Raw genomic sequence first — 17,939 nt, forward strand, 5'->3', positions numbered from 1 at the left:
GGGCAGGCGTGGGGGGGCTGCCATTCCGTAGGGCAGGGACTCACTTTAGGTATCTGGGGGTGCAGGTTGCCCCGGAGTGGGGGAGGCTTCGCAGGTACAACATCACTAGTTTGGTGGGGAGAGTGAAAGCCGATCTGGCAAGGTGGGATGGCCTTCCTCTGTCACTGGCAGGTCGGGTACAGGTGGTTAAAATGAATGTGCTGCCGCGATGCCTGTTTATTTTTCAATGCCTACCGATTTTCCTCCCAAAGTCTTTTTTCAGGGAGTTTGAGGGAAGGATTACCTCGTTCATATGGGGAGGGGAGGCGGCCAGAGTGAGAAAGGTGCTGCTACAGAGGGGAAGGCAGGCAGGGGGGTTGGGTCTCCCGAACTTGTTGTACTACTACTGGGCGGCGAATGTGGAGAAAGTGCGGAGCTGGGTAAGAGGGGTGGATTCTCAGTCGGTCAGAATGGAGGAGAGTTTGTGCAGGGGGTCGGGGCTGAAGGCACTAGCAACAGCGCCGCTCCCGATAGCTCCGGGGAAATATTCAGGGAGTCCGGTAATAATAGCTTCATTGAAAATCTGGAGGCAGTTTCGGCAACACTTCGGGTTGGGTTTAGGGTCAAGGGAAATGCCGACTCGGGGGAACCACAGATTTGAGCCAGGGAGGTGGGATGGAAGTTTTCGGAAATGGGAAGAGAAGGGGGATTAAGACGCTAAAAGATTTGTTTCTTCGGGGTCGGTTTGCAGGATTGAGGGAGCTGGAAGCGAAATATGGGCTAGAGCAGGTAAATGCAGGTTTGGGATTTTGCCAGGAAGGAGATACAGAGCTTCCCAGAGGAACCGGCCTCCACATTGCTGGAGGAGATGCTGACGACAAGGAGACTGGAGAAGGGGCAGTGTCAGCGGTGTGCGGAGCTATTTTGGAAGAGGATAATGCACCACTGGAAGGGATCAAAGCAAAGTTGGAGGAAGAGCTGGGAGAGGTTATAGAGGAGGGGGTCTGGTGTGAGGTGCTCCAGAGAGTGAATGCCTCCACCTCATGTGCGAGGTTGGGGTTGATACAGCTGAAGGTGGTATATAAAGCGCACCTCACGAGGGCGAGGATGAGCCGATTCTTAGAAGGAGTAGAGGCGGGGGGGGGGGCCCCGCGAATCACGTTCATATGTTTTGGTCCTGTCCAAAGCTAGGGGAGTACTGGAAGGAGGTGTTTAGGGTAATTTCCAAGGTGGTGCGTGTGAAACTGGACCCAGGTCCCCGGGAGGCCATATTCGGGGTGTCGGACCAGCCAGGGTTGGAAACGGGTGCGGAGGCAGATATCATAGCCTTCGCCTCGTTGATCGCCCAAAGGCGGATCCTGCTGGGATGGAGAGCAGCCTCTCCACCCAGTGCCCTGGCGTGGCAGGGGGACCTGTTGGAATACTTGACCCTTGAGAAGGTTAAGTTCGAACTGAGGGGAAGCTCGGAGGGGTTCTACAAGTCATGGGCACTATTCATTATGCACTTTCAAGAACTGGATAACATCAAACATTAGTTGCGGGGGGGGGGGTGGGGGTGGGGGAGAGGAGGGGGGAGGGGGGCTGTGTAGATTAAGGGTGACTATGGGTAATCCCTGATTCCTTTTTGTCATTTGTTTATGTAAACAGGCGGGCTGATGTTTGGGGGTTGGTGGGCGGATGGGATCGTTGTTATTATGGGGATTGACATATCTTGCTGATTATTGTTTACTGTTGATGGGTGCAAATGTGGGAGAAAATGTGAAAAAGGAGGAGAATAAAAATATATATTTTTTTAAAAGATATAAAAGATATCTATTTGTCAGAATCATCACCCCTGGGGTGAAATATCCTTTCCTCAGTTTTACAAATTTTAAAAAGTTGTTTGGGGTTCTTGCCCCGTATCCAAACAAATGTTGGGGTCTGGTTCAGGATCTTAACAATACATAGGAAGTGGATCAACAGTAAGTTGGTTATTTTAGAGAAAACTGGACTCGGTTTACAGCACAGGCAAGTAATTCAGCCCAACTGATCTTACATTCCCTTTAGAATTGTTTATCCTGCAGCACATATATTTTATATTGTCTCTCCATGTTCTTCCTACGAAAATGAGTCACTGCACATTTTTCCACATTAAACTTCATCTGCCACCTGTATGTCAATTGCACCAACTTGTCTATGTCCTTTTGAAGTTCTACACTATCCTCCTCATAGTTCAAAATACTTACAAGTTTCGTCTCATCTGTGGGAATCGAACTCGGGGCCCTGGAGCTGTGAAGCAATTGTGCTAACCACTGTGCTACCATGCCGCCCATTATCATTACAATGCACATGGACTTCAAAAATATATTTGATACAGTGTCGCACAACATTGTTGTCTCTGTAACTGCACAACAATGTTCAGGGTTACATGGAACATCCAGGGGAATGGCACTAAGCTCATTTGGAGAGCCGGTGCACACACAATGGAACAAATGGCCTTCGCTGTGCTATAATAATTCTGTAATCTTATATTTATGACCTCTAGTTTTGGCGCTCCTGACAAGTATAACTTATATACGACTTAAAGAGACAACACTTGATGTTCAAATTTATATTTGCAGGTCAAGATGGTGTATAGTGGAATTGACTTTACTCAAATTGGAGGAGTCCCAGAAATTAAAAGCTCTTGATCCCCTTTGATGACGCTGACCTGGATACCTTGGGCTATAAAAGGATATTAAGGGAGCAGCAAAAGATGAAGCCAGGTGCAAGCTCAGGGCTGGTACTATCCTATCTGGGTGATGCTTGTCTCTCTAACTGTACATTCACAGACAGGTATATATACAACCACAAAAACACAGAATGTCCAAAGCTTTATTCTCTTCGAGCCACAATCTAACGTACGTTCCCTTTGTTATGGTAGGTCTTGAAGAGCAAAGTCCATAAGACATAGGGGCAGAATTGGGCCACTCGGCCCATCGGGTCTGCTCTGCCATTCAATTATGGCTGATATTTTTCTCATCCCCATTCTCCTGCCTTCTCGCCATAACCCCTGATTGTCCCTATGCTGGTGACCTGGAGTAAGGCAGTGCCTCATATTTACAAACATCAGCGCAGCTACAAATAGGCAGTGGGTGAAATTAAGTGAGTTTGAGTTTCGGTGCACAATGAAGATGAGTAAGAGGTGACAAAGGACAAACAGGAACCTGCTGTGCAAATGACTACATGAGTGTCATGAATGACCCTGTGCATTTTGGCAAATACAGTGAAGTTGAATGGCTGTGTCATGCTATTCAGTGGGAAAGGAAAGTATTGGAGCTTCCCAACAAAGAATCAGTCCATTGTTTCATATGACTGTGTACAGAAAGTTGATACTGCGGATGATCAATATGCTGACCCAAAAAAGGCAGAGAGAGCAAAGTTTCAAGGTGTATGATTGCACATGCAGAATTGAGCCTGCTGCAGATTTCAGGAGAGAGGCATTAATACGATGGCTGGCACCAGCAGTGCAGTTGCTCATCAGACATGAGGGAGCCTTAGATTCGAACACCGAGGCAGAGGCTTACCGTTCGCTCAGTGCATATAATTTATCTGGCAATCCAGCAGTACCTTTGGCACTGAGGGCCTATTTCCCCTTGGCATGTGCCATTATCATTAAAGCACTAGCATTTCATTCAATTTAGCTGAGGCCCATAATAGCACTGCAGCCATTCAGTATCCGTGTAAAATGAGCGCTGGCTAGAAGACCCTTCCAACCATAATGGATCATTTCTCTTAAAGGGATCAGCTTGGTAGCTGTCACAGGTAGATAGATAATGCCACTAAGACTGAATACAATGCAGTTAGGGGAACCTAGGCTATCCACTGGAGCCATGGTCCATTATATCATTGCAAAAGACAATCACAGCCCATAAAGATATCTTGATCTTGGTAGGATGGACAAATAGAATATCAAAGCAAATATTTGGTCACTTGAAGGGAATCTTTCAAAATAATCTGTTAAGGTGTCCAAGATAATTGTAACATGCATTGAGGAAGACATGTTATGCTTGTATTACCCGACCAGGCGCCGGAGTGTGGCGACTAGGGGATTTTCACAGTAACTTCATTGCAGTGTTCATGTAAGCCTACTTGTGACAATAATGACAATTATTGTCTTATGATCTTATGGTGATGAGATTATGAGATCATAGTCCAAAAGGAGTAAAGGAATGTGAGGAAACATTGGAATCTGAAACAAACTTCCTGAGTGAATGGTAGAGGCAGGTTCAATCGAGGTATTCAAAAGGTAATTGGATTACTATCTGAAAAGAAACAATGTGCAAGGTGACAGGGATAAGGCTGTGGATTGGGACGAGGTAGAATGCTCTTTCAGGGAGCCAATGCATACTTGATGGGCCAAATGGCCTCTTTCTGTTTTGTAAAGATGCTGTGGTTCTGTGAACTATAAGGAGCCTTCCTGTTGATTCCCAGATTTCCCATTTCTTTTACTTTGTCGTTATCATTTTTTGATCCATGGATGTTTAATGGACATTTAACTTTAAGTCGTGCAGAGGAAGTGAGGAACCTGAAAGTTGCAAAATAGTACACTGTGCTATGAAGATTTAGGTTTTTAACAATGTTCAGCACCATTCGCGACTCATCAGATAATGAAGCAGTCCATGTCCAAATGCAGCATGACCTTGACAATATCCAGGCTTGGGCTGATAAGCAGCAAGTTACATTCACACCACATAAGTACCAGGCAATGACCATCTCCTACAAGAGAGAATCTAACCACCGCCCCTAGACATTCAATGGCATTACCATTGCTGAACCTCCACAATCAATATTCTGGGGGTTACCATTGATCAGAAACTGAACTGGACTAGCCATATTAAAACTATGGCTGCCAGAGCAAGTCAAAAGCTAGGAATCCTCCGGCGAGTAACTCACCTCCTAACTCCCCAAAGCCTGTCCACCATCTGCAATGCACAAGTCAGGTGTGTGATGGAATACTCTCCACTTGCCTGGATGAGTGCAGCTCCAACAACACTCAAGAAGCTCAACACCATCCAGGACAAAGTAGCCTGCCTGATTGCTCCCCCTTCCACAAACATTCAATCCCTCCACCACCGACGAACAGTAGCACCATCTACAAGATTCACTGCAGTAACTCACCAAGGTTCCTTAGACAGCACCCTCTAAACCCATGACCACGTCCATCTAGAAGGACATGAGTAGCAGATACCTGGGAACCCCATCACCTGATTTGATTTGATTTGATTTGATTGTCACATGTACCGAAGTACAGCGAAAAGTATTTTTCTGAGGCCGAGGGAACATACACAGTACGTACATAGTAGACAAAAAGAATAATCAACAGAGAACATTGACAAATGGCACATCGATAAACAATAATTGGTTACAGTGCGGAATAAGGTTCCCCTCCAAATCACTCACCATCCTGACTTTGAAATATTTCACCGTTCCTTCACCGTCGCTGGGGCAACAGACTGGAATGCCCTCTCTAACAGCACACCTCAAGAGCTGCAGCAGTTCAAGAGAACAACTCACCAACAACTTCTGAAGGGCAACTAGGGATGGGCAATAAATGCTGGCCTAGTCAGCGATGCCCACATCCGACAAAAGGAATATTTTAAAAAACAGAATAACTCAGACTTTCTGGCACCTGAGAAATCAAAGGATTCGATTGGTTGGCTGGTGGCCAATGGATTGGTCAAGGACTGTAATCTACCCGGCAACAGATCATTTTTGGCTTCAGTCAGATGGGAGGTTTTCAGAGGACCCTTGAAGGAAACAGAACTCTCCTGGATGCCGAGCGACGAAGTTGTGAGTTGCTCTCTCTTTCTCCAAAACGGTTCCCTGCCTCCTGGTTTCTGAATCTGCTAAGAAGTCTTTAGATCCTGATGAATCTATAGTGAAAACCATTACAAATGGAAAGCAAGAACATCTCCAATTGAAGGCCTAGACTAAAAAATGTACTGGAAGATGTCCATCTGAAACAGAGACTTCTATTATTTTTACTTTTTGTATTATTTCCCCTCTTTCCCCTCTGTGTTTGTCTGTCTTGCGTGTGTGTAGAGGGCGGGATGAGTTAAATGGGGTCGGGGGGGGGTAGGAATTAGATAATAGTTAACCAGGTTGTATTTACTGCCTATTTATTTAAAGTTATTGGGCTGGATTCTCCGCCCCGCAGCGCCACATTTCTGTCACTGGCTGGCGGGATGCTCCATTACGCCAGCCCCCAGCCGGTCAATGGGGTTTCCCATTGTGGGGCAGCCCCGCGCCGTTGGGAAACACCCGGGCGCCGGCTAAACGGAGAATCCCGCCGGCGGAGAATCCCGCCCATTGTTATTAATAAAAATTAATTGTGTTGCAATTTCCAAACCTAGTGTCTGTAGTTATTGGGCAGCCATAGATTTCATAGATTTCATAGAATTTACAGTGCAGAAGGAGGCCATTCGGCCCATTGAGTCTGCACCGGCTCTTGAAAAGAGCACCTTACCCAAGGTCAACACCTCCACCCTATCCCCATAATCCAGTAACCCCACCCAACACTAAGGGCACTTTTGGACACTAAGGGCAATTTACCATGGCCAATCCACCTAACCTGCACATCTTTGGACTGTGGGAGGAAACCAGAGCACCCGGAGGAAACCCACGCACACACGGGGAGGATGTGCAGACTCCGCACAGACAGTGACCCAGGCCGGAATCGAACCTGGGATCCTGGAGCTGTGAAGCAATTGTGCTAACCACAATGCTACCATGCTGCACCTCAGAATTTGGGTGTTTTCTAAGAATTAATTGTTAATTTCAATAGTGTTGTGACTTAGGGTTAAGTGGAGCTGAAATTGACTGTTCCCTAGCCAAGGGTGTCATAACAACACTGCTGACCTTTACATAATGCAGGTCAAAGAAGGGAACCGAGGGGGCAGCACGGTGACGCAGTAAGTTAGTTCTGTTGCCTCACGGCGCCGAGGTCCCAGGTTCGAATCCCGGCTCTGGTTCACTGTCCGTGGGGAGTTTGCACATTCTCTCCGTGTTTGCGTGGGTTTCGCCCCCACAACCCAAAGATATGGTTCTTTGGTTCGGAGGAGGAGGAGCAGTCTCTGTCAGGGAGAGAACCTGAGAACATCTAAGACACTCAGAAGGTAAGTAAGTGATTTTTACTCATTTTTACTTTTATACCTTTTTCAAATTGTGTGTGTCGGGGGGAAACAGAAAACCTGTGACCTGAGTGGCTGGTTGGGAATCTACACTAAATTAAAAAAATTAAGCATTGGTAACTAATTAAACATAATTACTTAATTATAATTTAGAGGGGTATCTAAGCCAGAGATCGGAGAGTACTATATTTAGCTTTTGCATTTATATTAGAAATCTAGTGCTAGGAAACAGATAGTTAACAGTAACTTAAAAAAAATATATATAATTTTTTTTTTTAACTTTTAATTTTAATTAATTGACGCAATGTCAGTTAGAGGGGTGCAGGAGGGGTGCAGTTCTCTGACTGTGAGATGTGGCAGGTCCGGGAGGCTTCCAGTGTCCCGGATGGCTTCATCTGCAGAAAGTGCACCCAACTGGAGCTCCTCACAGACCGCATGGTTCGGTTGGAGCAGCAATTGGATGCACTTAGGAGCATGCAGGTGGCAGAAAGCGTCATAGATCGCAGTTATATAAATGTGGTCACACCCAAGGTGCAGGCAGAGAAATGGGTGACCACCAGAAAGGGCAGGCAGTCAGTGCAGGAATCCCCTGTTGTTGTCCCCCTCTCAAACAGGTATACCCCTTTGGATACTGTCGGGGGGATAGCCTATCAGGGGAAAACAGCAGCAGCCAGAGCAGTGGCACCACGGCTGGCTCTGATGTTCAGAAGGGAGGGTCAAAGCGCAGAAGAGCAATAGGAATAGGGGACTCTATAGTCAGGGGCACAGATAGGCACTTCTGTGGATGTGAAAGAGACTCCAGGATGGTATGTTGCCTCCCTGGTGCCAGGGTCCAGGATGTTTCCGAACGGGTAGAGGGCATCCTGAAGGGGGAGGGCAAACAGGCAGAGGTCGTTGTACGTATTGGTACTAACGACATAGGCAGGAAGGGGCATGAGGTCCTGCAGCAGGAGTTCAGGGAGCTAGGCAGAAAGTTAAAAGACAGGACCTCTAGGGTTGTAATCTCGGGATTACTCCCTGTGCCATGTGCCAGTGAGGCTAGAAATAGGAAGATAGAGCAGCTAAACACGTGGCTAAACAGCTGGTGTAGGAGGGAGGGTTTCCGTTATCTGGACCAGTGGGAGCTCTTCCGGGGCAGGTGTGACCTATATAAGAAGGACGGGTTGCATCTAAACTGGAGAGGCATAAATATCCTGGCTGCGAGGTTTGCTAGTGTCACACGGGAGGGTTTAAACTAGTATGGCAGGGGGATGGGCACGGGAGCAATAGGTCAGAAGGTGAGAGCATTGAGGGAGAACTAGGGAATAGGGACAGTGGAGCTCTGAGGCAGAGCAGACAGGGAGAGGTTGCTGAACACAGCGGGTCTGGTGGCCTGAAGTGCATATGTTTTAATGCAAGAAGTATTACGGGTAAGGCAGATTAACTTAGAGCTTGGATTAGTACTTGGAACTATGATGTTGTTGCCATTACAGAGACCTGGTTGAGGGAAGGGCAGGATTGGCAGCTAAACGTTCCAGGATTTATATGTTTCAGGTGGGATAGAGGGGGATGTAAAAGGGGTGGCGGAGTTGCGCTACTGTTTAGGGAGAATATCATAGCTGTACTGCGGGAGGACACCTCAGAGGGCAGTGAGGCTATATGGGTAGAGATCAAGAATAAGAAGGGTGCAGTCACAATGTTGGGGGTTTACTACAGGCCTCCCTACAGCCAGCGGGCGATAGAGGAGCAGATAGGTAGACAGATTTTGGAAAAGAGTAAAAACAACAGGGTTGTGGTGATGGGAGACATCAACTTCCCCAATATTGACTGGGACTCACTTAGTGCCAGGGGCTTAGGCGGGGCGGAGTTTGTAAGGAGCATCCAGGAGGGCTTCTTAAAACAATATGTAGACAGTCCAACTAGGGAAGGGGTGGTACTGGACCTGGTATTGGGGAATGAGCCCGGCCAGGTGGTAGATGTTTCAGTAGGGGAGCATTTCGGGAACAGTGACCACAATTCAGTAAGTTTTAAAGTGCTGGTGGACAAGGATAAGAGTGGTCCTAGGATGAATGTGCTAAATTGGGGGAAGGCTAATTATAACATATTAGGCGGGAACTGAAGAACATAGATTGGGGGCGGATGTTTGAGGGCAAATCAACATCTGACACGTGGGAGGCTTTCAAGTGTCAGTTGAAAGGAATTCAGGACCGGCATGTTCCTGTGAGGAAGAAGGATAAATACGGCAATTTTCGGGAACCTTGGATAACGAGAGATATTGTAGGCCTCATCAAAAAGAAAAAGGAGGCATTTGTCAGGGCTAAAAGGCTGGGAACAGATGAAGCCTGTGTGGAATATAAGGAAAGTAGGAAGGAACTTAAGCAAGGAGTCAGGAGGGCTAGAAAGGGTCACGAAAAGTCATTGGCAAATAGGGTTAAGGAAAATCCCAAGGCTTCTTACACGTACATAAAAAGCAAGATGGTAGCCAGGGAAAGGGTTGGCCCACTGAAGGATAGGCAAGGGAATCTATGTGTGGAGCCAGAGGAAATGGGCGAGGTACTAAATGAATACTTTGCATCAGTATTCTCCAAAGAGAAGAAATTGGTAAATGTTGAGTCTGGAGAAGGGTGTGTAGATAGCCTGGGTCACATTGAGATCCAAAAAGACGAGGTGTTGGGTGCATTAAAAAATATTAAGGTAGATAAGTCCCCAGGGCCTGATGGATCTACCCCAGAATACTGAAGGAGGCTGGAGAGGAAATTGCTGAGGCCTTGACAGAAATCTTTGGATCCTCACTGTCTTCAGGTGATGTCCCGGAGGACTGGAGAATAGCCAATGTTGTTCCTTTGTTTAAGAAGGGTAGCAAGGATAATCCAGGGAACTACAGGCCGGTGAGCCTTACTTCAGTGGTAGGGAAATTACTGGAGAGAATTCTTTGAGACAGGATCTACTCCCATTTGGAAGCAAATGGACGTATTAGTGAGAGGCAGCATGGTTTTGTGAAGGGGAGGTCATGTCTCACTAACTTGATAGAGTTTTTCGAGGAGGTCACTAAGATGATTGATGCAGGTAGGGCAGTGGATGTTGTCTATATGGACTTCAGAAAGGCCTTTGACAAGGTCCCTCATGGTAGACTAGTACAAAAGGTGAAGTCACCGGGATCAGGGGTGAGCTGGCAAGGTGGATACAGAACTGGCTAGGTCATAGAAGGCAGAGAGTAGCAATGGAAGGATGCTTTTCTAATTGGAGGGCTGTGACCAGTGGTGTTCCACAGGGATCAGTGCTGGGACCTTTGCTGTTTGTAGTATATATAAATGATTTGGAGAAAAATGTAACTGGTCTGATTGGTAAGTTTGCAGACGACACAAAGGTTGGTGGAATTGAGGATAGCGATGAGGACTGTCAGAGGATACATCAGGATTTAGATTGTTTGGAGACTTGGGCGGAGATGGCAGATGGAGTTTAATCCGGACAAATGTGAGGTAATGCATTTTGGAAGGTCTAATGCAGGTAGGGAATATACAGTGAATGGTAGAACCCTCAAGAGTATTGAAAGTCAAAGAGATCTAGGAGTACAGGTCCACAGGTCACTGAAAGGGGCAACACAGGTGGAGAAGGTAGTCAAGAAGGCATACGGCATGCTTGCCTTCATTGGCCGGGGCATTGAGTATAAGAATTGGCAAGTCATGTTGCAGCTGTATAGAACGTTAGTTAGGCCACACTTGGAGTATAGTGTTCAATTCTGGTCGCCACACTACCAGAAGGATGTGGAGGCTTTATAGAGGGTGCAGAAGAGATTTACCAGAATGTTGCCTGGTATGGGGAGCATTAGCTATGAGGAGCGGTTGAATAAACTCGGTTTGTTCTCACTGGAACGAAGGAGGTTGAGGGGCGACCTGATAGAGGTATACAAAATTATGAGGGGCATAGACAGAGTGGATAGTCAGAGGCTTTTCCCCGGGGTAGAGGGGTCAATTACTAGGGGGCATAGGTTTAAGGTGAGAGGGGCAAGGTTTAGAGTAGATGTACGAGGCAAGTTTTTTCAGCAGAGGGTAGTGGGTGCCTGGAACTCGCTACCGGAGGAGGTGGTGGAAGCAGGGACGATAGTGACATTTAAGGGGCAGCTTGACAAATACATGAATAGGATGGGAATAGAGGGATACGGACCCAGGAAGTGTAGAAGATTGTAGTTTAGTCGGGCAGCATGGTCGGCACGGGCTTGGAGGGCCGAAGGGCCTGTTCCTGTGCTGTACATTTCTTTGTTCTTTGTTCTTATATGCAGGCTAGGTGGATTGGCCACGCTAAATTGCCCCTTAATTGGAAAAAATGAATTGGGTACTCTAAATTTATTTTTTTTAAAGTAGGGGACCGATAGTGGCAGATCAAGAGATAGCTGCAGAACCAATGGCTACTAAATGGCTGCCAGGTGAATTCTGACAAAAGGTCAATAACTTGAACATTTAACTCTGGGCTGAATATTTGTTGAGATGGAGTGGGTCCCGTGATTAGCTAAAATTGCACCAGACTCCCAATTCCAGATTCCACTCCGAAACATAGCACCAACATTTGTCGTTCAAAGAACCAGTTGCTCGTGAAAAAGTACAGTTGCCTTCAAACAGGTCCAATTTTCACCACTGGGATGTCCAAAACTCAACTTGTGGACTTTCACTTTTTCAGGAGAACATCTAAAGCCGCTAAAGAGTACCTTTTTGTATAGGTCCAAGGCCACCTTTGGGAAAGATTATGTACCCTTTGGGAGAGGTAAGTACCCTTTGGGAGCAGCCACATGCCTTTTTGGAGGATTAAAATTAGACATTAAAAAGTTTAAAAACTTATTGGACTTGTCGGGCAAGATTCTCTGTCCCGCCGCATCCGTTTTCAGGTGCAGCGCTCCCCCACCGGCAATGTGATCATCCGTTCCAGCAGCCGGTCAATGGGCTTTCCCATTGTGGGCACCCATATGCCGCCGGGAAATCCACGGGTGTGAATGCGCTGCCGGCGAAAAGGAAGATCCCGCCGACGGAGAATCCAGCCCATCAAGTTGTCAAGGGAACTGTCAAGCTGTCAAATGAACTATATAGCTGTCAATGCATTTAAATATCATGACCTTTAAATTGCTTTTCACTCTGTTGATATAGGTATAAATCATTATAGGATTTGTACTACATGATTACTATCACTGTGGAGTTCTTGTCGGTTCACAGTTTGTCTGACAGTACCCCCCTACCAAAGGATCAAAAATTAGAGCACCTGGAGCACTTTCTCCCAAGTCGGGTTGCGGAGTTGGGAATTTTCCTGATTCTGCTCTCCCAGACTGGGGAGCGGAAATTCAGGCCTGCTTCTCACTCCATGAATTCTACATGACCAGCTGAGTGTATTTACAGCATTTTCTGTTTTTATTTCAGATTTCCAGCATCTGCAGTACTTTGCTTTTGTTCTCTAAAAATGACGGGCGGGATTCTCCATTGGTGTGATCATCCGTTCCACCGGCAGCGCACTCGCTTCAGATTTCTCGACGGTGTGGGGGTGGCCACAATGGGAAACCCCATTGACTGGCTGTCAGGACGGATGATCTCGTTGCCAGCGGAGGTGCGCTCCGTTAGAAAATGGGTCAGGCGGGACGGAGAATCCCAACCGACATTTTTGGAGAGTATCTTTAGCATGGAATGCACATGTGCCCCACAACAGAATCCCCAACATTGTCCTCAGCCTTACATCCCAAATAAACTCTAAAAATACACCACAGTGGCAGCCAAACCAAATTTAATTCATGTCGGGCAGCACGGCAGCACAAGTGGATAGCACTGTGGCTTCACAGTGCCAGGGTCCCAGGTTCGATTCCCGGTTTGTGTGGGAGTCTGCACGTTCTCCCCGTGTCTGCGGGGTGCACCTCCAGGTGCCCCGGTTTCCTCCCACAGTTCAAAGACGTGCAGGTTAGGTGGATTGGTCATGATAAATTGCCCTTAGTGACGAAAAAGGTTAGATGGGGTTATTGGGTTACGGGGATAGGGTGGAAGTGAGAGCTTAAGTGGGTCGGTGCAGACTTGATAGGCTGAATGGCCTTCTTCTGCACGGTATGTTCTATGTTAAACAGTGAAAGATGCAGGCTTGCTTCATCCCATGCCTCCTGTTTCTCAAGGTGATTGGTCCATTTTCTATTGCTTAACTGTGTGCTCATTTATATCTTTATATCCAACAGGAGAAGGAAATGTTAGCAGCTATCTCTGGGGATGGAGGTAGCCTCCTTGGGCTGGGTCGGAAGATTACCCTATGTACTAAAGCTGCCAAGGGAATTATTGGGATGACTCTCTGGGTGATACAGGTGATATTGATCTGATACTGCCATGAGAGGCATCTCCCTCATTCATGCTAGGTCTCAACATTTCCTGCGAGGAATTTTCTTGGCCTAGGAAATTATTGGACAACAATGAGATTCCAGGGGCGGCACAGCGGTGCAGTGGTTAGCACTGCTGCCTCACAGCACCGAGGACCTGGGTTTGATCCCGGCCCCGGGTCACTATCCATGTGGAATTTGCACATTCTCCCCGTGTTTGCGTGGGTCTCACCCCATAACCCCAAAAAAAGATGTGCAGGGTAGATGGATTGGCCACGCTAAATTGCCCCTTAAAAAAAACAATGAGATTCCGAGTGATGAGGCTACCTCAGTCTCATTTCCCAAGCCGGTTAATCTGGACCAGGCAGACTACCCTAGATTTCAGCCTAAAGTCTTCAGAGCCAGTACAGCAGAAGCACCCTCCACTTCTGAAATAGACCTATCTACATTTGCTTGTACAAGTCATTGCCCTGGTCCAAATCACCCCAGGCCAAGGTGGGTGGAGGGGGCGGTCTGCTGGCTGGCTGCTTGTTCCCCTTTTCACCCTTTGACAACATTCAGCCGTATCTCAAAAAGCTTCACTGTCCCACCTACACTCTATGTGGAATTTCCCGATGTTAATCCTACATTTCCCAGTCTGCAGTTTGAACCTATGACCCTCTTGCCCCGCTGTTAGGACTTAACTTGAAAGCAGAATTCTGGATTTACATGATATCAGTTGATATCCCTCTCTGAGGCCTGACTCTCTCGTGGTGTGATGACGTCACAGCACTATGCTGTTTGCACATGATTTTCCCCAATGTATTCAATTGTTTTGGATGTCCGTTGCAAAGCTCTGATTGCTTTGTCGATTGCTGAAATTCTCACTGAGGCGTTACATTAGAAACTGCAACATCTGCATTTAGCACATTTGGAGTGATAATCAAATCTTAGCAACTAAAGGATTCCTCCAAAATTAAAATGATACAAGAGAATTAGAGAAAAAAATCATACTCTGAAACAGAGCCACATTTGGTGGATTTCTAATGGTTAATTTTGCTAACGTTGAATAAGATTTTTAACAAAGTTGAACCTATTGATACTTGCTACTTTCAATTATCATAAATTCCACTTCTCAAAGCTGTGATATATTTGCAAATGAATTGTCAAATGAGCACTTAAACAGACAAATCCTGAAGCTTGCTATGTTGCTGATTAAACTGGTCGGTCACTTACCTTCTGAAACAGAAGAAGGCAATTCCACAGATAATGCTTATAACAACCATAACTGCGCCCCCGGCAACAACCATCAAAACAATCTGCGACTTGACTCCCAAAGCAGGGTTTCCAGATCTTGTTAAAGCCTCTGAAGAAAGTAAAATCTAGGTAGTAGGACTGTCTGACCAGAAAATGGTGAATGGAAAGCAAAAGAATACATAATCGGCTCCACTATAGTTAACAACCGTAATTTCTTTATACATATCTAAAGGCTTAAACATCTAACAATAACTTGAAGTCACATAGAATCTTTCATATCATTGAAAAACCGAAAGCATAAATTCCTGTTTGTGAAAATGGATGCCAATTTTCCAGGGAAATGAAGGATGAGTATGTGCGAACAAAGGCTACGCTGAAGGTATTGAAATGATTTTTAAATGTAGAGAAAGATGCAGAAACAAAGAGGGGAGGGGAGATCTGAAGAATAGGATCAAGGCGAGTGAAGCCCTTGTCACCAATGGGATGGGTGCCAGGCTACGGGTGAATCTGTAGCCAGGAGAGGTTTGAGCCAATTGAAATTGATGGAGGAGAGGTTACTGTCTGTGCAGAGTGCGCACGTTGTCCCCGTGTCTGCGTGGGTGTTTTCTGGATGCTCCGGTTTCCTTCCACAAGTTCCGAAAGACGTGCTGTTAGTTGAATTGGACATTCTGAATTCTCCCTCAGTGTACCCAAACAGGCGCCGGAGTGTGGCGACTAGGGGATTTTCACAGTAACTTCACTGCAGTGTTAATGTAAGCCTACTTATGACACTAATAAAGACTTATTATTATACTCAGGAAGAAGAAAGGCAGAATAATTGACAGCAAAGTAAGTGGGGTTGGAAATTTCTGGCTGTTTCATCAGGTAGGTTTCTGCTGGAGCCTCTACATACCTCAAAAGGGACAGGAGCATATGGGCTCACGGGAGCTTCCTCATTCTCTACCTGGGATAACGATGGGCAAGCGTGTACACATCATGTCAGCCGATTAAATGGAGATGATATATCAGCATAGGACAGTGATTTTATTTCCCTTTATTCTTTGATAGGATGTGGGGCTTCATTGGCAATGCCGACTGTCATGTGAGATTACGTTTAAGAAATGGGTGTTTATGAAATGTACCTTTAAGAAATGGGTGTTTATCAGTGATGGCAGAGTGTGGGTGGAGCTGGGCTGTCTGTCAGGTTTTTACTTTCATTTTAGGCTGTTTGCTGCAGGGTGTGTTTTAGTTTCATTTTCAGAGCTGGATAGCTGCAGTCACAGCCAGAAGGGGTATTAGTCTCTCTCTCTGTAATCTAAAGATTGTAAATTGATCCTTTGGTGATTTAAAACTAATAACTGCTCTCAGTAGTGACTTAAACCTGATGTGCTTCTGTTAAAAGTTCTTTTTTAGGTCTTATGGATGTTAAAAGGACAGTTTAAGGATTAATTAGTGTTGTACTCAATGGGGGTTGTATTTGAATTGATGGTTGCGAAGATGTTCACTGTATGTTTTAAAAAGGTTAACTTGAGTTCATAGAATAAACATTGTTTTGCTTTAAAAAATACTTTTCCATTTCTGCTGTCCCACTACTGTAGAATGGGCCGTGTGCTCCCCATACCACAACCTGTTAAACGTTGTGGGTCAGATGAATTCCATGATACACTTTGGGGTTCTCTCAACCCTGGGCAATAACAAATTGGGGTCTCGAGGGGGATAAAGGTCTATCTATTGGATTTGCTTAGTGAACTTAAAGACAGTGAAGGGTGAGCATATTGTGGGTGCTTTTCAGGTGTGGTATTTTAGTTTAAGTGGGGAGTGCGTTGTGGACAATGGCTCTTTCAGAGGCTCTGAAGTTTTTGGAGGTGGAGACGGTCACACGCAGTACCTTACAGACAGAGACTAAAAACAGACTGTTAGATTTAGCAAAAACATTGCAGTTAACAGTACCTGACAAAATGCAAAAAGATGAGATAATTATGGCAGTAGCTAAGCATTTAAAGTTGCCTGAGATACAGTTTGACTAATTGGAAATGGCAAAAATTCAGTTACAAATTAAACAAATAGAATATGAGTAAGAATTAAAGCAACTTGAATGTGAAAGAGCGGAAAAAGAAAGAGAAAGAGAGAGAGAGGAAAAAGAAAAGGAGAGAGAAGAAAGGAGAAAAGAAAGAATAGCCCGAGCAGAACAAAAAGAAAGAGAAAGGGAGATACATATCAGGGAAAAAGATAAAGAGAGAGAATTTGAACTTCAGAAAATGGCCATGAAACATGACAGTCAGTTAATATTGGCAGACGTAAAGGGAAACGTACAGTTGGATGATAGTGATGAGGATAGTGAGAAAGAGCATCAAAGTCGAAGGCTTGGTGGAGACCTATTTAAATATGTGCAAACATTGCCAAGGTTTGATGAGAAGGAGGTAGAAGCCTTTTTCATTTCATTTGAGAAGGTAGCTAAACAAATGAAATGGCCACAGGACATGTGGGTATTACTGATTCAAACAGAGCTGGTAGGTAGGGCTAGTGAAGTGTTTGCATCACTACCGGAGGAGGTATCTGGGACGTATGAGGAGGTGAAAAAATCCAACTTAGGTGCATATGAACTAGTGCCTGAAGCCTACAGACAAAGGTTTAGAAATTTAAGGAAAGAATTTGGTCAAACAAACATGGAGTTTGAAAGGATCAGAGTAATTTTGATCGGTGGATAAGGGCTTTGAAAATAGACCAAACCTGTGAAGCTCTCAGAGAAATTATACTTTTGAATTTTTAAAAATTCAATTCCTGATGTAGTGAGAACTCATGTGGAAGAGCAGAGGGTTACAACTGCGAGATTTGCAGCAGAAATGGCAGATAATTATGAATTAATTCATAAATCAAAGCTTGGTTTCCGATATCAGTTTCAGCCTGTGAGGGATAGAAACGGGGACATGAGAAATACTCAAGTGGTAAAGGTAAAGGTGATCTGATGGGAGATAATAAGGGGAGTGTACCTCAGACTAAAAAGGAAATCCAGGAGGGCGGAAAAGAAATGAAAAATTTCAAATGTTTTCACTGTAATAAACTAGGTCATGTAAAGTCACAGTGTTGGTGGTTGAAGAAAAGCACTGGGAAGGCTGATGTGGTAAAACAGGATAAGACAGTGGGGTTTGTTAAAGTGGTAAAGGAAAGCCCAAGTGAAGCGAAGGAGGTGCAAAGGTTTGTACAGTCTGATCAAGAGGTGATTGATAAGAAGGTGCCAGATCTCTTCAAAGAATTTACTTGTGTGGGTAAAGTTTACTCATGTG

The 17,939-nt window shown here is 45.5% G+C and overlaps 1 protein-coding gene across 1 annotated transcript in view; it reads right to left on the reverse strand.

Annotated features, from left to right (window-relative positions):
- Positions 1–17,939, reverse strand: part of LOC140411728 (uncharacterized) — a 477,774-nt gene that overhangs the window by 64,335 nt on the left and 395,500 nt on the right. The window contains exon 6 of the mRNA XM_072500732.1: positions 14,656–14,785. Within this exon, the coding sequence (XP_072356833.1) occupies positions 14,656–14,785 (130 nt within the window). The remainder of the gene's footprint in view (positions 1–14,655; positions 14,786–17,939) is intronic.

This window comes from Scyliorhinus torazame, chromosome 4, assembly GCF_047496885.1.
Source record: "Scyliorhinus torazame isolate Kashiwa2021f chromosome 4, sScyTor2.1, whole genome shotgun sequence".
Taxonomy (NCBI): Eukaryota; Metazoa; Chordata; class Chondrichthyes; order Carcharhiniformes; family Scyliorhinidae; genus Scyliorhinus; species Scyliorhinus torazame.